Source organism: Thermobia domestica, chromosome 16 (assembly GCF_964235325.1).
Source record: "Thermobia domestica chromosome 16, izTheDome1.hap1.1, whole genome shotgun sequence".
Taxonomy (NCBI): domain Eukaryota; kingdom Metazoa; phylum Arthropoda; class Insecta; order Zygentoma; family Lepismatidae; genus Thermobia; species Thermobia domestica.
Genome location: NC_137469.1, coordinates 98414018 through 98437580, shown reverse-complemented (window position 1 = coordinate 98437580; position 23563 = coordinate 98414018). Strand labels below are relative to the sequence as shown.

Here is a 23563-nt window from a genome sequence, read left to right as displayed (position 1 = left end):
TGGTGAGAAAATGCACGTTTTTCTTTAAAACTCGTCATTGTAACCACATGAAATTAGCATACATGGATACGAGATGGCAGATATGATCTGTTAAAAGTGATGAAAAGAATATCCGCCATCTTGAAAGAGGCCATGTTGAAACTGGTGCGATTGCTGTAAACGAGAAGAGGGTCATGCGATGCATCAATTTGAACGCAAATAGACGCAAAAACCCGTTGGTGAAGTCTGTTGTTGGATTACATTATTCCTGTGCTTCTGGTAGAGTGGTTTATGTACAAAATGAGCAAAGATATCTCATGACACTCGAGCAGATGGAGGGTATGGAGCGCTATAAGTGAACTGATAGGCATTCTGATTTCTGTTCGAATTAATGGAAATATAATAAACAGTTACAAATTAATGCAAATTAATGGTATTATTATGAAGAACCCGTTGTATCAGCACATCCACATCAATTATATGTTGACTGACACAAATAATGTAGTGCTAAAATTATATTTCGCTCCGTTTTTCTAGTTGCACTTATCCCACTCATAACGCACCATAACCTGCATCTGCTCGAGTGTCATGAGATACACTTTGCTCATCTTGTGCCTAAACCACTGCCAGAAGCACAGAAATAATGTAATCCCACAACAAACTTCAACAACTGGTTTTTGTGTATATTTATGTTCAAGTTGATGCATCGCATGACCCTCTTCTCGTTTACAGCAATCGCACCAGTTTCAACATGGCCTCTTTCAAGATGGCGGATATTCTTTTCAACACTTTTAACAGATTATATCTGCCATCTCGTATCCATGTATGCTAATTTCGTGTAGTTACAATGACGAGTTTTAAAGAAAAACGTGCATTTTCTCACCATGTTCTTGATGTACTGACGTTCCGCATTTGATCTTTCCCGAGCCCTAGTGTCCCAACTTCTTGGACTCTGCAGCTACAATTTTGGCTGTGCGTGTTTCCCGAGGTACTCTATCTATATACAAAGTTTCATGAAAATCGGGCTCTGATAGATACCTAGGGTTCCTTGTAAGATATTATAGCGTTGCACTGTAAGTTTAGTACAGAAAGGCCTGAAGGCCTGCAGCCTTGGAATACGGTCCTTTTTGCATTCAATAGTTGCTTGCCTGTAGTCAGTTGTTGCCCTCGCTGCGCTGTCTCACGTATAGGTCATCAGTAGCACTGTGTCCTGTGTATTATTGTGTGTTTGACGAGGGAAAAAAAAAAAAAACTGATGATGATGTGTGTGTGTGTGGGTGCAATAGTGAGAATGGAACCAGGGGACAATCTCTACAATCAAACTCAAAACAAACATGAAAGAGGAGTAACAAATAATAGTGAATATAAACGCAACAAAATCAAGTGAATGGAGAGCAGCACACCAAATACGTTGCATAAACGACCTAAGTAAGTGGATCACCCTGCAAATTTTCTCTGGACTCTTTTAAAATGTGAGTGGCGACGTAGATGCATTGACCACATTCTTAAGATATCTCCTCAAAGAATCAACAATATGAATATCTACGGGGAATGTGGTGATGTGGCTCAACATCAGCTGCGTAAAAAATGGAACTACACTAAAACCTGAGTCTTAAATGTCGCTACATTTTTGGAAGCCTTAAAGCAAAATTTTTTTGTGAAAAAGCATTTTTCAGATTTATTGTTGTAACTGATAAAAGGGTGAAACGACTTAGTAAACTCTTGGTTCAGGACAAAACTCCTATTGATTAGTTGAATTGGATTTTTAACGTCCTTTACAGCACTAAGGCTATATGAAATGTAGATCTAGAGCATAACGTGGGACCTGAACCACATGAACTTCCGCCAGGAATCGAACCTGGGTCTCCTGTGCCGAAGAAAACTCCCATTGACAAACGTGGAATGAATAGAAGTGTAAATACCCTTCCAGCTTCAGAGGTTGTACTGATTTTTGAGGACATATCATCCTTTCCAGGAAAAGATATTCATTACTTTGAGAAAGATATGAGTTACCTAACTTTTAAATTGAATGTGAAAAAATATACTGTGTGTTCAATCGTACATCCTAACACTTGCATAAAATATGAATATTAAAATAAAATTTTCTAAGAAAATTATGATATACGTGTAGGGCGTCCAAAAATTGACAATTGAAGAACTGAAAATTAAATTTAGAAATAGGAACTGAACGATATTGCCAAGAGTGGCCAGTGCAGAACTTATGGTTCATTGAAAGTCTGTGAACTCATTGTAGAAGCTCTGTTAAGGAACAGGCAGAACAAGAACTATACTATATTATGATTTCTTCAAGTCGTGACAGACTGAAAAAATTGGGAATTTATCCTATTATTTGTCATAGGAGACTTTCATTTCTTCCTTGCGACCGATACTTCGGTGCAATTAAAAGGAACTGAAGAACTGAATTAAATTTTAATATTTATGACTATATTGAAATATTATTTACAGAAATTTTACAGTGTAAGAGGTGCTATGAACAGATACATTGAAGTTTAAATCATAGTGGCTATCACATTACAAAGGAATTGCATCTTAGTTGAAACTACTACTTGTTCTGTTGCAAGGGGTAAGATGGTTCCTTTTAGCCCCTCTATATGTCACCAGTTTGCCTATCAATGTGAGCAGAAAGGATTAATAATAGCTGTCGATTAGTATATCAACGAAATAATCAATTGTATATTTCGTGTCTTCACCTGTATGTTGCACATACAGTTGCGTTACCTGTGCACTTACCCTATATTGATAATGGTGTACGTATCAAAAAGAAGAAAATATCCGATATTAAACAATCAATTCCTTATGGGCGAAAAACTAGTGAAAATGAAGGCTTTTGGAATATCTTCCAGCGGAAAAATGTGAAATAAAGAGTAATTCTAATGTACTTTGGAATATTATGGATAGTGCGCTAAAATACAATTTGTTACTTGTCAATTGTAAAGTGTGATTATTAACAGATATTAACAAAAACATCAAATTGCGCCTTATATTTTTTTACTATTGTAATAAATTAATGAATTGTGATTTGTTCTTTGATTAGTTGCATTGACTTATTGCATGATATTATTTACCTAAACAGGCATTTATTATTTTTATTTTTAATTTATCTTAAATATGTAAAATTTCAGAATTATGTATTGTATTGATTGCAGAAAGGACATGATTCTATCAAATGTAAACAGGAAGCATTGTTGTAATTGTGTTACTAAGTGATGAAAATGTAACTTAAACTATTTAATAATTTATTGTAAAGGAATTAATGGGATATCTCAGATACGGCCATGAAAATATTCTAAGTAATTTTTCTTTAATATCTCAAAGCTATAGCGTAATGGACTCAGATTCTTTCTCCTATCAGTTCGAATATTTTTTCTACTATCATCGAAAAGTGTTGTGTTCTTGAAGGTAAGTATTCGCGTATCAGTCTGTTAGCGTTAACATGAGTTAAAAGTAAACAAGGAGAAGCAAAATGAATTGCATTATTAAAACAGGATGAAGTAGTAAAAACAATATTATTTTTTTTTTTTAATTCAGGGCTACCAAATTTCATGCAACTAAAAGGAGGACACTTCATTTCTAGAATTAATATTTGAAACAAAACGTTCTAAGAAAGGATTTATATCGAGTCTTGAGAGCACAGATGTCATGTCCAGTTGTCTCAATTTTTCAGTAGACTGTTTCGAAGCTTCAAAATATTGACAAAAATCAGAATCGTGACTGAAATAGTTGAACATTGGGGATTAAGTTAAACATGCTATTGAATTTTTGATGTACTTCAGTCATAGCAGGTATCAAGCTATCAAAATAGCTGACAACTCAATATTGAGAAAAATTGAACATAACATCTGTGCTCTCAGGACTCGATATAAACATTAAATATCTTGACATTACTAAGACTACAAATTTACTAGTTCAGTGAATAAACTTATAGCTCTACAAAACAAAACTTCTTGTAGTTTTTATGCAATACTCCAGTTGCTTCTTCTGATAACCAACAATATTTTTCAATTCATCCATTTTCCTTAAATAGATCCAATTTACTCGTATTTATTTTGTTTATTTCTAACTTGAAACCATTCTAATAATGGTGGATAAAGATAGTAAGACAAATTCTACTGTTTCTTGAAGGAAGTTGTGTAAGGAAAGGTCAGCGGTCTTTGCTAAGAGTGGTACATTATGTAATCCCTAAGTCTCTCTCTTGGACATGACAACACGGAATCCAGTGCAAACAATGCGTAACGGAAAGATAAAAACAAGTGAAGTCGTATGACGTCATCTTCGGTATCAGCCTCAAAACGCAGCAAGACGATTAATCGATTAAACACGTGGCTGATTCTGTTTGAAGCTTGCACAAGATCATTTACGAGATTGTTTCCCGGACATATTTAAAAAAGCCACTCATTTTCTAGGAAGAAACGTGTCCGGGAAAAAGAAGACGTTTGGTAACTCTTATCGCATTAGAACTTCTTGTACTCTCCTGCCTAGCGTGAACTTCTTTTTCATGTGGCTTGCAGGTTCTGATCCCACTTTAATAGTCTGTTTTGTCCTTCATAGCCACATTGTTACACAAGGACATAGATCAGATCCATTCTACAACTATTTCGGTAGTGTTTATTGTTTAGAAAATATAACTTGTTGTTAATGAAAATTCACTGAATTTCATGGTAAAACTATTAGCCGTTAGCCGTTATAACATTGTTCTACAAGGTATACTTGGTTATTATTATTTCTTTATTAGAAATAGAAATAATATAGTGTTCCTATTACCTTTTGTTTCTTTAATGGTTAATAATTTCGAACGATGCTCCTTGTTCTTTCGAGGAGAGACAGCGTATGAAAGTATAGGCGGTTAAGAGAATAGAAGTAAACATAAGTGCATACATACTGTTTTGATTTTTTTCTTAATGATTATAATAATAATTATTTTATTTTTTCGCAGCGTTGCGCACGAAGGAAAGGTAATTGTTGCAGGGTTTGCATCAAGACAAGTGCCTACTATTGAAACTAGCATGCTTCTTCCAAAATCTTTCAGCTTGATAGGAGTTTCTTTGACTAATTATAGAGAGAATAATTTCAAAGTGTACAGGTAGGTGGCCCAGTGTTTTGCACTTATTGAAAGCAACTTTATTTTTATCATCCTAATTTAAGAGATTATTGATTATTTTAATTACATGTAGCAGTAATATATACATATAGGGTGATTTTTTAATACGTAGAACCATTGAAATTGTCCACAATTTACAAATCATTTGTCACAGGACGTTCTTTTGCGGAATGATCTCAAGACTTGGGAGTTTAAAGCACAACATGGTTAACGTGTGACTCTTGTTTAGCATGGACATGGCCCAACCTGAGAAGAAAAATTGTGCATTACTGTGAATGATATGTCGCCAGAAATGTCGAAACTTTCTATCTATATATGGCCTGGCAGTAGTTTCAAACTTCTGTACTAGTCTTAACACTATATTTTTTGCATAGTCCCTCCAGCACATTAAACTGACTGCTATAGTCTCTCTGAGTCTAAACAACAGAGTTTTCGTTACTGTTATAAGGTTTGACAAGAGAGACCCTCTGCTTTGTACAGTATACTTACATTTGTCTCCGGAATCGTGGTTCCACATGGTTCACACTCCACACAGCTCATCTTCGATGCAAAGGAAAATATTATTTCAGAGAATTAACTAACAAGGGAAGCATTAAGTAACTTTTGGTTTTTGCTGCTGCTGCAGACAAACATAAACCTAACTAAAGGGATTATAGTTCCAGTTATTTTTTTTTTTACCTCTCTTCTTCCTAAAAATACCAACAGGGATTTGAACTGGTGTCCTCTAAACTGATTGTCCAAGGAATGGAACAGATGATAACCGGACGGTGCAGTGTCATCCTAACCATGTGGGGCATAGCGCTGTCCTGTAACAGGAGGACCTCTATGCGATTCAAAAGTACTGACTCCAGAGTTTTGAGTTTTTCTTGAACACGGCTCAACTGCTGACAGTACACAGTTGCATTGATGCTCTAGCTAGCTGGCAGCAGTTCCCGATGCACATTGCCGCGAACAGCCATCAAACACACAGGAGGACCTTCTGGTGCAGTGCTGGTTTCGGCTGTTTTGGAACCGGTTCATGGGATGCTAACCAATGATGTTGACGCCGTGGATCTTCGTACAGGACTCACTTCTCATCACATGTCAACACCCTGTCCAGAAATGGCTCCTTCCTCAGACGAGACAGAAAGAAACAGGTGTCTGCTCGCGTTGCATTCTGGCCCTGATCAAATCATGTGGGACCCATCGACCAAACTTGTAGTGCTTCCCAAGTTGATGGAGGTGCTGCCGAATGGTTTCTCCACTCACACTGAATTGTAGTCCCAGTTCCTCATATATCTGGTCACTGTTCTCCTCAATTACTGCCTGAAGAATCTTCATTTTGTTGCTCTTCCAGCACGTGGTGCGTCTTCGAGTGTTTTGTCATCGTCCTTAAACTTCTTAAACCACCGCTGCACTGTCCGCGTAGTTACGACACCCTTGCCAAAGACCTGGTATATCTTCCGCCACGCTGCAGCGGCGTTTGACCCCAGTTTGAACTAGTACAGCATACACGCTCTTATAGCGGTCTGTGAAAGTCCCATGTTCACTCTGTCCTTACGCAGGTTCACGGTGTAACTGAACTGCCACAACCAGGTAGTTAGTATATTGGATATACCCACACCAACAATTGACCTTCGCTCTTCTCTATTCGCATTTAACTCAGGGTGGGAGGGCCAATGGAACACATACCTCCACAAAAAGCAACAGAACTTTCTTAGTTACCTTTATAGGTGAGGCGTAGTTGAGTCGCCACCGGTACAAAACCTGGAAATCATATAATTACGCAAACGGAAATCTCGCATCAAGGAACGGGGTGGAAGAGTCATATATCAGAAAACTGAAGCGTTTATCAGTTAACTTATTACGTGTCGTACCTTGATTGACAAGTAGGCTCACCTATCCTTAAGAATTGTACAACGTATTCATTATAACCAGAAATATTAAGTCGCATTCATACATACTTGCTTACATAACTGATTTTGTATAAAGTTTTCCTTATATATAAAAAAAACCACTAAGTGTTGAATTATTAGATCGTTTATCATAAATTAGCCTGAAATAAAATATAAATTAGATAGAACACGCAGAAGTAGTATACAAAACAAACAACACGTATATAAAGTTAAATTGAGAAATCAACAAAAATGACATACAATAATACCACACATCAAAATAGTATGGAATTGTTATAGCGAGTTAGGTATGACATATCACATTACAATTAAATTTCACAATCAAAATCGGTTCATTGAATACATGTATATATATTAGAGTCTCCCTTATTTTGGGTAATTTCGTGTTGCGATATGCACATCCCTCAAATGTATTCTCTGTGACCATAAACATGCATTAGTGAAATAGCAGCTCTCTACGAGAACGTTAACCCGTGCCGACTTGATGACAAAGTCATAAAATGACGTTTCCACATTATATTATAATTCAGATTTCCCAACCGTAATAACCAGGGGCCGGATCTTGTTGACAAGTCAACTTTTTTCTGTTACGTTAGGACAAGGCAAGTTCAAATAAAAACATTATCAATCAACTCTTGGTTCTAAAAATATATTTTTTTAGGGTCAACTTTTGGTCACTTTTTGCCGTTTTGAAGTTTCAGGTCAATTTTTAATATTTTAAGGTAAGTTTTAGGTCACTTATGGTCTTTTTATTCTTTTTCTTCTACATAAGGAAATCTTAAAACGAAAACTGTGTACGGATTTAAAAACAAGAAGTTAAATGATCTTTTTTCCTGCTTCCTGATTATTGGGGTGGAAAAATTGCATTCCTAACAAGTTAATGAACACTAAACTGTAGCTGATTGACGAGGGCTGGGGGTTCGTAAGTGGCCAAAGGAGATGGTTGTAGGTTGTTTACCACAAAGGATATGACTACGCGAATAACTAAAAATAGATTAGAAGACGTACAATGATTTTAAACAGGGTTTTTATCTATTATTCTGATGTACACATTCTACATTTGCGAACTTTTATTCTTTAAGTGTGCTTGCTAGTTTTAACTTGAGAGTGAACTGATGCTTTCAGTATGTAGAATGCCGAGGCCTGAACCATCTACAAATTCTCATTTAAGACAGATTATTTCTGAATTTGGTGTGGATGCTTTTAGTACTGACGGTACAATATTACTTTGCAAAGTATGTGAAATAAAAGTGGCAACAGAGGAAAGATGCACTGCAGAAGCATATCAGAAGCGAAAAACATTTACGCGCAGTTGAAAACAAACATGAAACCAATTGTTCGCAGTTGTTACTTGTGGAGAGTGCTTCGAACAGTAAAGGCAAATCCTCAGTTTTCAAAAGAGTTGTGTGAAGTTTTAGTATCTTCCAATATTCCTCTTTGGAAACTCAATAATGTGAAATTGCGGGATTTCCTGGAGCGTCATACAGGTCGTTCCATTCCAGATGAAACGAATCTTAGGAAAAATTACATTCCAAAGTCTAACGAGGACACAATAAGAAAAATAAGAGAGGAACTTTGGACTCAGAAAATTTTTGTTTCTATAGACAGACTAGTGATGTGAAGGAACGCTATATAGTCAATATTATTGTTGGGGCAATGAAAGGCGACGAACCTAGCAAAATATTTTTGCTAACTGGTGAAGTGTTGGAATCTGTCAACCATTTTACAATATGTAGACTTTTCGATAAATCGATATCCCTACTTTGGCCTGAAGGTGTCCAGCATGACCATGTTGTTTTTGTATCAGATGCTGCTCCGTATATAATTAAGGCTGCTAATTCAATAAAATCGTAACAATGTTTACAGTTATCTACTACAATGCTGAATAAAATATGAGCTAAATTTTCTGACGATTACAAAGTTCCTGAGTTAGTTTGTTGTATCACAGCTTATAAAATGTTTATGTTGCTTAACTGGATATGAAATGCTTAGCTATTTACTAAATTGGTCAAAGTTTAGTTTCAATATTATTGCTTTTTTTAAACCAAAGACACAAATGATCAATTGACTGCAACTAACTGAAACAAAACTTTTGAAAATGAGTGCAAATGGTAATTAAAATCCAATAGATATTTTTAAAATGTCAATGTTTTAATGAAATAAACGTATAAAAAACTACAAGTTTTAAGGTCAACTTTTGTGAATTTTAGGGTCATTTTACAGGAATTTTAGTGTCATTTTATAGGTCACTTTTTAGAAAATTTTAGGTCAACAAAATCCGGGCCCTGGTAATAACGGTGAAACTAAAAGAGACAGAGAAACTAAACTGCACGAAGCAACTAGAGGAAGGACGACATCTGCCCGTGTATTGAAGAACATCACCGGATAAACAGTGTTGCCACCTAAAAGAAAGTTACGTATTTGTAAATTGAATGACCTAAATTGGACATCATTATTGGAAGCAACAATGAAAATAAAGACAAAAGAAATGGTAAACGTAGATCAGTGTTGCGAACTTTTCGAGAAATAAAGAGAAATATGTGCAAACACCGTTGGCGCATACAGGGAGTGAGGTACTAACGTTTTGCACACCTTTAATTAAATATTGAAAGAATTGTTTAAGCTGACTCTAAGTCTAGAAGGGTCAGCTGAACAGTGTTGCCATCAACAGAAGAGAAGAGTTGAGTTTGGAAAAGGTACAATAACAACTCGGAAAAGGTCACTAGTGCTGTATGGTTTAAAACCTATAATGTAAGCCGGTAGAGCATGATGTTATGTGAGATCGATGTCACGTACTGACAGAGATAATCAGTATCTTGTTAAGCTGAGAAGTAAGGTTTGTAAAAGGTGGCAATGATGCACAGCGTCGGTTGTTTACTGTTGACGTCATCATCGTTATCAGCGACCTCAAACACCCACGAGTACATAAACCCATGCAAATTGCACGCTGTTTTCATATTTTGACCGGATTGTTAGGATTCTAACCCGCTGTGCAGCGTTGCCACCTCTTACAAACCTTACGTCTCAGCTTTAACAAGGTAGCGAATATCTCTGTCAGTACGTGACTTATCAATCTCACATAACCACGGTACTACTCTTCATGCTTTACGAGGGCCGCGGTGGCTCAGTGGTAGAGCGTTCACCTCTGGTGCTTGGGGTCCCGGGTTCGAACTCAGCCTCCGCCAAGTGAACTTTGTGGTGAACAAACACCATCAAGACCATGTCTTTTAACGATTAAAATAAAATCAAGTCTGAAAGGGGTAATATAACATGTTACGTGCGTAAACAATGTCTTGATTGATTGACTTTCTTATTTTTGTAGATGTAGAAAATCATCGTATTTATTAAAACCTAATGCTGTATGTTAGAAAAATATAAAGCCAATTTGTTTCTTTTAGTAAGATATCCCTTTATGGATACTTTAACCAATTAACCTGTCATTATAATTGCTTCCATATCATCTAAAAGAGCAGAAACTTGTAATTTAGGTGTTTGCTGCAATTCACATCATAATTAATATTGATTAAATCATTGTTTATGAAAGAGAAGCTACCCGTGCTAAATACTTTTCCGAATGATGCAACCATTATAAATTATTTCGTGTAATCCAAAATAGTATTGCCATTTAGTTCCAATACAATAAAAATCAGAATCAGAACCTTTGCCTCATTTTTTTTATTTACCTATCATTAGGAAATTACAGCTAACTATATTTTATCCTTTTAAGAATCTTCAGATTAAAATTTTCGCATTGAGCTCTAGAAGACTTGATCTTATTTAAGTAAATCAGGTGAAGTAAGTTTTTCTCATCAGATTTACTGGCGTTGATTATTATCAAACCTTAATCGCCAACTTTTGAAATGTATAAATTGAAGTATAATATGGATGTAATAAAATATATAGTCATTTGTAGTGTAACAACAAATAACACATAGGCAATCTAGAATGGAATAAACCGAGATCTCCTTGTGGTGAACAACCAATCATAGCAAAAATGGATGATATTTTAGCAAAAGTCGAGTAGGACTGGCATGTGAGCAGTCGTTACATGCTAATGTCCTAAACAGTGTTAATCCATTTGGAGAAAGCTGTCTATAAACAGAAGTTCGACGTTTGGGTGCCACGTGGTCTGACTTAAAAAAAAAAAAAAAAAAAAAATCGAATTTCCATCTGCTAATCTCTACTGAGACATAATGAACTCGAGCCTTTTCTGAAGCGGTTGATCACGAGGGATGAAATGTAGATAACCTACGACACCAATGTGCGAAAATGAGCGTGATTGAAGTGAGAAAAAGCTCCAGAGACTGTGGCAGGCTCTACTAACGCCCGGTGCTTGGGGTCTCGGGTTCTAACCGTGCTCCCGCCAAGTGAACTTTGTGGTGGACAAACACCGTGTGCGTGGGTTTTCTCGGGGTTCTCCCGTTTCCTCCCACTTTCTTCATTCCACCATTTCCTTCATCTCTCATCATCACCGTCTCCTTTAGCCTAACCGGCATAACCGTGGGACGTAAAACTCAAAAATTTCATTTCATTTCATTTTCTACTAACGCCCAGAAAAGTGAGCTGTGTGTTTTGGGATTGGAAGGACATCGCGTATCATGAGCTGCTGCTACCGGTTATAACGATAGACTTGGACCTGTACTGCCGATAATAATGAGCGCGAGTGCATCTAGCAGGTCAAACAAAACAACCGGAACTAGTCACTAGTCAGAAAGAGTGTCGTATACCATGTTGACAACGCCAGACTGCATACATTTTTAACGAGCCGTTAGAAATGGAGAGAAGTTGGGTGGAAGGTGTTTATGTATCAGTTGTATAGCCTGAATCTGGTACCGTCAGACTATCATTTCTGTCTCTGCAGAATCACTGAATGGTGTTAGGTTAGTTTTGAAAGATGCCTGTGGAAACTACGTGTCACAATTTTCTGACCAGAAACCATAGAAGTTCTATAGCGATGGCATTTTGGTATTGCCTGGAAAATGGCAGAAGGTTATCAAACAAAATGGTGCATATGTGGTTTCATAATGCTATTTTCATATCACAATAAATGTATTCTCAATTTTGACCTTCAAAAGCGCAATACTTTTTAGACAATCTGATATTATGAGAAATAACATACAAAATGGGATAGAATAAATAGACTGTTAAATCAAGCGGGGGATTACACATATACCATATCATTCTTCTTTAGCACTACAGTTAGCAACTAATGTATGCAAATGAAGTTTTTTTTTCTTTCTTTCTTACAGGAAAATAGTTCAAGATGTTATTGACATGTGTGAGCAGTCGTTAATTACTCCACATATATGTGCGTCGTTCTGTTTGGATGAGGTAAACGAAGCTTTTAAATATATAAGCGACGGGAAGTCCACAGGAAAAGTGATATTGAACATTACATGAATACCATTGCATAGTGCCTACGTACTTCTTTTTTTATACGTGTGTAAGTAATTAGTAGTTTGCCTGTGATATTGATCTGAAACAACGAAACAAAATGTGAAAAGTTATTGTGCTACGAAAACGACTGTAGTCAGAAATCAATCAGGAAAGATATGTGCATATATAGAGTTTCAGTCCAGTACCTAACATTCCTGCCAAAAAGATAAGGTAAACAGAAAAGAACTACGGCATTTTTTTAAATAAGTAGTATAAACATTATTTCTTATTTAAGCCAGAAGATCCAACATGTGCATGGAAAAGTTTAACTATATTTTTGTTCGGAAAACTCATGCTGAATAGATCCTTTTTGTCATGCTGAATTCTATAACGAAATTTAGTCTATAATGAAATTACATTTAAATACGGTTTCATCCGTAGTAATACCTTACATGCTGTGATAGTAGGCAAAAGCAGTACTGAATATATATTGCAGTTTGACTTATTCAAACACTATCGATTCGTGCTTTAAAATTATGTCAGTAATCACAATGTGTCCAATGTAACTGGCTGTATACAACAGTAAAACGCGTACCAATATCGTTCTGAGATTTTAACTTTGTTTACAGGGGAGGAGGAGGGGGAATAAAATGTACAATAGGCATTATAAAGGGGGGGAGCATATCGGCATAACGATATTTATAAAATTATCATATTAAAACATCATTTTACCTTTCTGTCGGATGCTGGATATCCTCTCTTGATAGAATTTTAGGAAGCATACTCATATCTATGTTTTCAAGGCCTATGTATGAAGACGTGCAGCTTGTAGATTGTTTTTTTCTGAAGACGTCTGCCCTCTCTCGTAGTCCAAACAGACTGGTTCAACGTGGACAGTATTCAGCACGGAATGACGATTTGTGTACTCTAATATTGACCATCTTAAAGTTTCACATACAAATTTTGCTCTATAACTCGTAGCGTGTTGAGGCTTGAATAATGTATTTGGATAGTCCGTGATAACTTTTTGATTTTCTACGTTGCTTAACGTTAGCGAAAGTCTAGGATATTTTATTGTTTTGAAATGTAAAATCTATTACTTTCGTGTGTTTGTTGTGGCGTTTCTATTTTACATTGAACAACCGGGAACCGAATTCTAAGATTTCCGTGCACATGCACACAACACAGATAAGAGAGGCAGGAGATGAAGTAAACAATTTTTTAGGATTCTTGTCACATCACGAACGCACAGTATTTCAGTGTCGAGTACTTCAGAAATACTGAGTGTTAACGTTTTATTGAACGTGACTATACGTGTTGTAATCCACATGAAATATATATAAAGGTTCTAATTAATTGTGCGAAGGTGTCTTCCATTTCATTCATTAACTTCCATGATTATGTTGTGATTACTGATAGTCATTAGTTCAATAGAAGCAGTCGTGTCAGAGATTGTATATTTGTTCTGACACTAAATACGATGCGAAAGTATAAATTGACATTATGTTAATAATTTATTCCGAAAGTATCCAATGAGTGAATTGAAGTGTGAAGAATTGCATGAGGTTTATTCGTAATAATAGTAGTGTGTGGTAATACTCTAATTTTTTTATTAACAGTCGCATACCAATGGAGGGGGTCAGCGACTGACCCTATATAATATTTTTGACAAATCTCTGTTAATTTTTCAACACAGTTTTAACCATTTGGAGCTATATTTCACCTGGTGGCAACCATATTAATGTAGCATTGTCAAATTAATATTGCCAAAAATATGAATAAATTGGCTCGTAAAAATTATACTGATCACATAATGTTTTTTTATGAGTTACAAGAAGGGAGAACACATGATAAAAAGAACATGCATTCAATGTAGCAATGAATAACTACAAGAAACTCATGAAAAAAAGCGATTATGCTGTAAAATTTTGAATATATATATATATATATACATATCTTATTTTTAGTTATTTCAGAAATGGTGTTTTATTTTAGGGTGGTTTGTTTTCTCAGAAACCAGAAGTATGTTCTTTGACTCATACATATAGCCGTTCATTTTAAACTTCATTTACATGTTTGTAGCATTAGCAAACATATTCACATTCGTTTTCTTATTCAAATGTATAGAATTAAAATGGGGTCAGTAACTAATCCTGCTATTGGTATATAATACTAACGTAAAACTAGTATTGGTATATGACTGTTAATAAGATTCACTTCACCATCTGTTTCTAAAACTTGTCCACATACGTTTCAACCACTGTTTGCCACCATCTTCAGCATTAATTCTTTACGTTGGTTTGTAAACTCACGTTACTGCTACCATTTTTGCAGTATAGAAAAGTTACCATACTTGGTAATTCACGATATGCATATTGTGATTTTTTTTTATTTATTTATTTAAACCTTGGTTCAAATTCTACATGTGGAGTTTACAAAGCAACGTAAATACTTCCTCAAAGGGTTCGTAAGATAATAGCAAGCAGTCGCTGAATCGTACACGAAATTTTTTTTTTTTTTTTTAAAGAAAGAAAAAAACGAGTGCTTAGGTTAGATTACTTCAATCTAATTCAATATGTATCCTATCAACTTATTTTTGTCTTTCGCTAGTTCGTAGAGTTTGTTGACTAGTAATCCGTATCACGTTCAATTAATCTGTTGTATTGTTGTTAATATGCACATAGAGCAAAATTAACTAATGAAAAATTACTGTTGAATATTGGTCTCAGCTGTTAAAAATAATTCAATAGAAGAGTGAGAAAATTGAAATAATATTAAACTGGTGCTACATACTCCGCAGTACTATTTTGTTCTTCGCTTGAAAAGTATTTATGTTTTGGTACTTATAAATAATTATATACATTTATGACAAGTAGAATCCATTATACTGTTGAAGAGCACACTCATGGCACTTCTTGCTTGACACCTGGCTCTTGTTTCTGAATTCTCTTATTTGTTTTCTCTATAAATTCTCTATTTAAATTTAATTAGCCCTGAAAGTCTGCATTACATAACAGGTAAACATATTAATTATCTGAACTAAACTTTCATACATATATTTTACGTATATATTGATCGCATATAATTCTTAACTTCTATAGAAGTAGTTGATGGAAGCTTAAAAAATTCAGTTACAGTATTTTCAACTATTATCTATTATTTATTGATTAAACTGATTGAAGTTCAACATTGATATTCAGTTCTCTCTCCTTGATCTGAGTAGTCTTTCCAATCTCTAAGGGAATTTCAACCTTTCTATGTGAACAAAAAAGAAAGAAAGAAAGAAAAAAAAACTCAAATTTGATAATTCATTTGGAAGTTTCTCATAGATGAACGTGTGATGTAATTTATTAAGTGACTTTTAGCACTTACGTGATAAAATAACCATGTCTAATATATATATATATATAATCAAAATATGTATTTTCGAGGATTTCCTAATGGAATGTTCGCTTAAGTAAGCGATCGTTAAAATGATGTATACGAAATATAGTCACACCTAACCTAATATCCAATCTCACATATTTATTTTCATATCTAAGATCAACTGTAAAGTTCAGCAACTTACATCGCTGTGTACAAACAGGTCAGAAATTAGACAATAGACAAAGCAGTACTAAGGGAAATTCAAAATACTAAAACTACTACAATAAAACATGCCTTCAACGGACCCCATATTAAACAGAAATTTATGTTAAACGTAAATATTTCATGGTCTCATTAAATTAGGGATAGAACACACATCAAAGTCCCTTCATTAAACGGAGACTGTGTTACACGAGCAACGGAAGTCAAAATAAAACTCTTAATGGAAAATTTCAAGTTGCGGAAAGGAGCGTTTAAGAGTTTCTAGACGTCCTATTAGTTTCATTGAGTTTTAATTGGGGCGCCAGCATCGAGGCTGTGTCCCCGTCATGAGATATCCTATTATACTACGTTGTCAGCTAAACACGCCATGATGTGCAAATTGACGAATGACGTATGCGCAGATTCGAAAGAATTTCCCTCCAAAAATCCTTCTTTCGAGCCCTACGACTCTACCTTGAAACTACCATGGAATACAGGATATGCGTATACTAGGATTCATTCCGTTATCTTCGGTAGTTACGATGGAGAAAATATTTACCAATGCTCTGTGAATGGACCTAAACTAACCTATAAACACTTACCGTATTTAAAAATTAATTCCATATGGCAGTCTTTCTTTGTACCAAACTTGTCGATAACTCTATCATTGAAGTTAGGGATCTTTTTAATCATTTCCTTTTTCTATTGATAACATGGCAAGTGCCGTTAACCCTGTTCTCCCATTATATTTCTTAGAAAAGTTTTCACTCTTTTAAGGGTAGAAAAACATTGTTCAAGTTCACTTTTAGTTAGGGACAGCGTTTTGAATATTTTCGAAAGTTTTTAACATTTCAGAAAAAGTGGAAGCAAGATTATTTCTCGTAATATAGCTATTGGAAAGAATTCATAGAACCACCAACTATTTGAACTCTTCTCTTGCATAAGCTACGCTAAGTTCAATATGAGGTTATCAAAAACAGGAAAGAGCTGTGCACATTTATTGAAGATTTTTTCAGAAAAAGAAATACTAAACTGATCAAAATTAAATACCTGCAGAAGTGGAGATATAGATAAGTGGTATGTAAAGTGGAACCGCAGGTTTGCTTGATTTAAAATAACGTTACACACTTCTTTGGTTGCGGCTGCTCTTGACTTTGTGTTTGAAACAATTGTCATTTTGTTTGAATTTTGCATTTCGGTGTCAATTAGTCCTACTGATTTTCTGATTTTATTAATTTCAGTAGTTAAGTCTGATAAATATGACTGAACTTTTGCTACATCTATATGACGACTCTGTAGTTCTTCATATAGAATATCTAGATGTGGCATAACTAAGTGAAAGAAATTTAGCCAGAAACTAAATTCTTCATGCTGTAGTGTTCTAGGTCTCGGATTCTGACAAAATTTAAAAGTATTCTTTTAGTTTTTCCTGCTTTTGATACACCACACTGACAGTCCTAGATTTAAAATACCTTCTGGTTGGTCTAGATATCCGCTTGCAACACAAGAATCTAAAACTGCTTGCAACACTCGAATCTGAAAGTGCTGTTCTGTTATAAGAGCGAGAAAGAAAAGCCGGAATAGCAGAAATATTAGAAAATAAAATTCTGGCTTTAGTGTTTTAATTAATTAATTTTTTTCTGGTAGCTCTTTCCATTACAAGGTTTAATTGATGAGAAAATCAGTGCACAATATAAGCATCAAGATATACTTTGGTCTGGACTTCATTAATAGCCCCACTCATTACAAATGCGTCAATAAGTTTACTTTCATGTTTCAAGATTTGACTAATTTCAGAAAGTATACATTCAGCAATGGAATCGGCATTTTGGCCATTTGGGTTTCACAGGAACATCTTTTGCAAGACAGACCGTAAGACAGTAACAAGTTGAAACATATCTGTAATGTCAGTTACCTCATTAGCCATGAGAGAAACATGTTTGGCAGGTTTAATTTCTTCTATATTATATTTCCTTTACTGACTTCTAGCCCATATTGCAGTAATTCGTTTTGAAAAGTTTTTGAAGTCCCTTTAAATGCAGACGTACTCTCAAGATGGGAATTTAATAAGGAATCTAGTTCAGTTGTATATTTAATCAACCACAGGAACACGCCTTGATTTTTCTATCCTTCACGCACATCATGCCTCCTTAATGAAAAACACAAAAAAGATAGTTTTGTGAACTTAAAGGGTTTTGGATTCAAAACTACATAAAGTACATCTGGTGTAATTTCAGTTCTTAGTATGTGACGCTTTTTTTTTTTTTTTTTTAACACACATTACAATATTTTACATGGTTTACATGTGATATCTCTGATATATTTATTATAAATATATATGTAGGATTAACAGCAATGTAATGAATCAGAAATTTTCAGACCTGCTGTAAAAACAACATTTACAGGAAAGAATGATGTGGAAATGAACACTTGTCCTTGTCAGTAAGCAGTGTGGCTACTTTTAGCTTTCCATAGTGCTTCCAATCGTCGAGGCTTACTGTCAATGAGAGTTTCACAACATGTAACGTCAATTTCATGAAGCTAAACACGAACAATAGCAGCGATGAGTTCCTCTTTTGATCTGAAGCTTTTTATTACCAAGTTTTTTGCACATCATATCCTATAGGTTTTCAATAGGATTCTGGTCGGTCGGGCCAACTCAGTCTCTGTATGTCACGAAACCAGTTTTCCACCACCTGTGCACGGTTACAGGTTGCATTATCGTCTTGGAAGATAAAGTAATTACTTCCTGAAAAGAGATCCCGTGTAGTCAGTATCAATTCACGATTCAAGATTTGCAGATATTCTCGAGAATGAACACTCTTGGTACAAATTTTAACCCTGCCAATACTCAGAAAAGCACCCCCATATTATAACACTGCCACAAAACTTGTGTCTCTCAGAAATACAGGAATTTCCAACTTCTTTCCGCATCCACAATTTCGTTGACCTGTCATTCCCCATCAGTTTAAACAACTTGTCATCTGAAAAGATCACATGTTTTCGTTCTTCACTCGTCTACGAACCGCAACACATGCAAAATACACAACTAAACTATCTTCATTTCGAATCTGCACTTTAAGGTCACAACATGGTCTCCCAACGCAGTTGCCTATTCCCTTCCAAACAACATACAGACGCAGTGTTGCCAGTGCAACTGTTTAATAGCGAAAGGAAGAAGGTTTTGACTGGTAATAATACAATGATCAAGCGGGTGTTTAAACCCCACTGTGAGATGCAGGTAGCTATAGACGAAATCTATGCATACCACGAGGACACCAACACAATAATGATGAATATTAATAAGGTGGAGTGGCTAGGGATATTCAGTATTAAGGTAAATTTTAAATAAAATGCAAATTAAAAGGAATTAGCATGAGTAAATCCCTGTTTGGAGATAAAGGTTATCTCCTGTGCAAGCCGCCACTGCCACTCTTGATAGTCGGTAGAGCATAAATAAATAAATAGAACCAAACACAAATCTCAGGGTATTCTCTGACGACAGTTATGGTCTAGAAGCTACTTATAGAGAGTTTCGGTATAAACAAAGGTAAAAAAAATATCTCAAAATTTTACAGTAAACAGGTAGCAGCCTGTTAATTACTCTCTATACTCATAACTGTGTCCTCTTTAGTTCCTTGGGCGTAATTCTCCCTGGGCCCCATTCAGGAAGATGGTCAGATGTACACAAGGCAAGGAAAAATGTTTCCTTGACTCTCACTCCTGAAACAAAACATAGGGATTAGCATCAGGTACTCACCGTACAGGAAAGCAGACCCCCTGGAAATACTTTTGATAGATGAAGTTTTATTCTTGGTTAAGCAGACCATATATGATGGTAGAAACACGTAACACTTCCATTTTAATTATACACAATTATATTGAATTTACTTCTTAATTTGGTGCACCACACACACACACTAAGTGAAATACACACAAATTTTCCACACGAAAAATTTTATAGGAAAGTAAAAAAAAAAATGATTAAGACTGGAGATCTGTCTGATCTCTTAAATGATCTGATAAACGGATACACCCCAATTATACCCACTCCTCTTAATCACAAGTTCACAGTCTCTGACCGTCTTTCAGAGAGGAGGCTGAGAATAGCAATAACACTGGTTATACACACTTTATACGTGAAAATTGTTAATTATAAATATATATGTATGATGCACTGTTCATCTGGAAGGGTTGACACACAGTCCATGACGGAAAATCACAAATATAGTTTCCACATTCTCATTCCACTAAACTGGAAATGTTCGTGGCAATGCTGATTTGCTGGATGGTCACAATGACGCTGGAACTGACGTAAGGATGTCAGCATAATAGTAAGTTTTAAACAACTGCTAGTCTCCTTGTTCTAAAAGTACAAGGATGACACTGCCTAAATAGCGTGACAGGCCTAGTTAAAACTCATATAGAGATTTGACAGTGAATTTCAATTCCATGTTAGTAATTAGATAATAGTGCCACTGCACTGTTAATAAAGTTTGTAGTCAGAATTACTGCTACTTTGAAATGTGGGCCTAGTTATAGCTAAAATAGCCATGGTTTAGATACTATTTCAAACGAGCATATTCTAGTAAAATATACGAACATCGTGGAAGTTTCAAATTTTGACGAATAGCACTGCTCAATTTCACTTGAAATAATTCCACAAAAAAAAAAAAAAAAAAATATTTACAAACACTGTCCACTAATACGAACATTTTCCCGATACATGTCGGTACATGTATATCAGTCACAGGACAATCCTGGGGAGCGTTCTCACACCGTCCTGGGTCTGTACTTCTCAGTACTTGAGAAGTTTTTTTTTTTTTAAACTGCACAAACGATAGTTCGAAGTGTACTCTTCGGTGTCTATGAAAGAACTTACTATGCTCAGCACCTGAACAAGGTTATTAAACTCTCCAATTCTCAGAAAATCATGGACTCGCTCTTCTCGGAAATTTCCCACAAAGGGTTAGATCCCTCAGGCGAATTATCGTGGGTGGTCTCCTACATACAGACCACAGAAACAAGCTTCTGCCTGCAACAACTAGCAGACACCTTGTGGTAGGTGCTGCCCTCACGTTATTGAGCGGTCACTTTAAAAGCTTCTGCACCAAACAGAAGTCCATAACAATAGCATATAAACATTAGCTATTTTCACAAATTTCAACACTTTGCATTATTGATACACATGATAAGTTATAGAAAAATAAAGAAAAATATATATAGAATACATTGGTAACTATGTACAACGCTGTCATCTCTCTGGGTATTAGAAGGAAGTCTCTTTTCCTTTGGCTTCCCTCAAAACTGTCTGCTACCAACCCCAGTAGCCATGTTTGCAAGAGAGAGAGAGAAGAAACATCTTAGGTTATGTTTAATTTTGAAAATATAGAAGAGCCAAATGTCTTGAACGATGGGAAACACGTTGACAAAATATGTCATGAATTTTAAACGGTCTTTCCAAGAACTAGTGAGCGTATACGTTAATATTAATATTTTACACATAACATGAATCAAAATAAAATACATGTTTTTAAAAGTGCAGTGCATCCTGGGAAAAATACTTAGATCCGCTCACTTACGGGGTAACGAACTTGGGAGAAGCGAAGCCAAGCGCTTGCTACGTGTGAGATTCTTTTAAAAGGTGTGAAAATCTCACCTTTACAAATTCAGAATCTACCATGTTGACGCTAAAATTTTTACGACTTTTTCAACAAAGCCTGGTGAGCGTCTGAAAGCAATGTATCCACCTCATCATTGCTATACTAGAGGAAGTCAAACGTATCTTCCTATACTTAATGAATCGTCTTCTCTTGGTCATTCAGGGATTTCTTCCCTCGTGAGTTGTCATAGACCTCACATGCAGTTCTCGATGCAGACAAGCGTCGCCGAAAAAAAAAAATTCTCTGTCCACGTAGCTCTGTAGCCCCAAAGTTCAAACTTCTATACATGAATCCATAGTACATGATATTATTTCACCTTTATTTACTCGTATGTAGAATAGTATGATAAATATTTAACTTTATTAACACATGTAATATATACTCTATAATGTCCCAGTAATGAGATGCACGCAAGAAATAAATGATTCATTATCCTATAAAGGAAATAACATACATACTTAAATACAATATACATCAATATGGTATTAATACTCTCGTATTACGCTCGGTGTTTACCCATTAATATTCATAATAACAAGATAATCTTTAATATGAACGCTAATTAATAAGCAAGAAATTTTACCACAAATTACTATATATTTAAATAATGATATGCAAATGTGCACTTCATCTGCATTTTGATATGCAGATGAAGGAGAGGCACTTGGCCCTGTACATGTCCCCCCTTTGATTCTGGGGTCTGTATTTACTAATACAGGACGTAGATCAACAGGGTGCACATTTTATGTTCCTGTAAACAAAACAAGATATTACAAAGTAAATCACAAAATAACACACAATGAAAACATTACAAGCAAGATAATCAAAATAGCTAAATACAGAGAATTCAGGTATCCCTACTTAACCTGAATACATGAGTTCCCAATATAAACACAATACACTAATACACTAAAATAAACACTGTAACACTACACTATGTACTCTAACGTCATAATCAGGTGTTCGATGCTTCCGGTGTGATTTATTTTTGCGTCTCTATTGTACCAGTACCACCGTGGTTTGCTTCTTCTCTGGCAACATACTTCTTGAGCAAGAAAGCATTTCTAGTCATTTTGACCTCATTTGACGCAGGATCCGCTAGCGTGTACATGTTTTTGCCCGTGGTAGCGACAATTTTCCATGGGCCAGAAAATAAGAGAAGGAGCTTGTTTGAAACACCTGCTAGAGCATCCGACTTCGGGAAAACTCTAGATAATACAAGGTCACCCACATTGTACACTACTGTACGGTGTGACTTGTCGAAATTTCTCTTCCGTGCAGCAGCATTTTTCTTGTGATTTCTCTTAGCGATATCTATATAGTACTGCACGTCATGGCGCTGATCCACTTCTGGGATTTCAAAAAGTCTTGCTGTCTCTAGACATAGACTGTCCAAAATGGCATTCATAGGCTGACACGCCAGTGGTCAGGTGTTTCGCTAAATTCAAACACTTCTCTATTTTCTCCAAGTGTTTGGGCCACAATCTTTGGTTGTCATGACACAATTTACGTAGTAAACGTACGGTTGCCTTAACCGCAACCTCTGCCATTTCTCCCTGGGGATAATATGGTGTAGAGGTTATGTGCCTGATACCAAGTTCTGCTAACTCATTTTTCCAGCGCTCAGACTGGAAAGGTGACCCTCTGTCTGTCAAGACGAGTTCCACACTAGGGTTTACTTTCAAATATTCCTTCAGCTTTCTTACTGCGGTGGTAGTGTTTGCTTTTCTACATGCATATAATCCTACAAGTTTCGAGAATGCATCATAGAAAACAAGAATGTAATGGACTCCCCCAATTCCTTTCGTTATTGGCCCAAGCCAATCTGTGCATACCAGGTAACCTGGCTTCTCTACAACAACAGGATTCAGTGGTCCCGGGCGATAACAGTAGGGAGGGTTGCTCTTTTGACATAATTCGCAGGAGGCGCAGTATTTCCTCACACTTGCTCTGATCTTTGGCCA

At 35.7% G+C, this 23563-nt stretch overlaps 1 protein-coding gene across 9 annotated transcripts in view; it reads left to right on the top strand.

Moving 5' to 3' along the window:
* Positions 1–23563, top strand: part of LOC145673264 (protein Cryzl2-like) — a 105228-nt gene that overhangs the window by 45657 nt on the left and 36008 nt on the right. For 4 of the 9 annotated variants that reach the window (XR_014128741.1, XM_081742798.1, XM_081742800.1 and 1 more), the window contains exons 6-7: positions 4934–5080; positions 12243–12436. Coding sequence is in view for 5 of the 9 variants with exons in the window: in XM_081742798.1 (XP_081598924.1) it covers positions 4934–5080; positions 12243–12393 (298 nt within the window). In the remaining 4 variants the exon portion in view is untranslated. Of the gene's footprint in view, positions 1–4933; positions 5081–12242; positions 16551–23563 lie in introns of those variants that run through there. The other 5 variants (XR_014128740.1, XR_014128739.1, XR_014128738.1 and 2 more) reach the window with 2 other exon arrangements.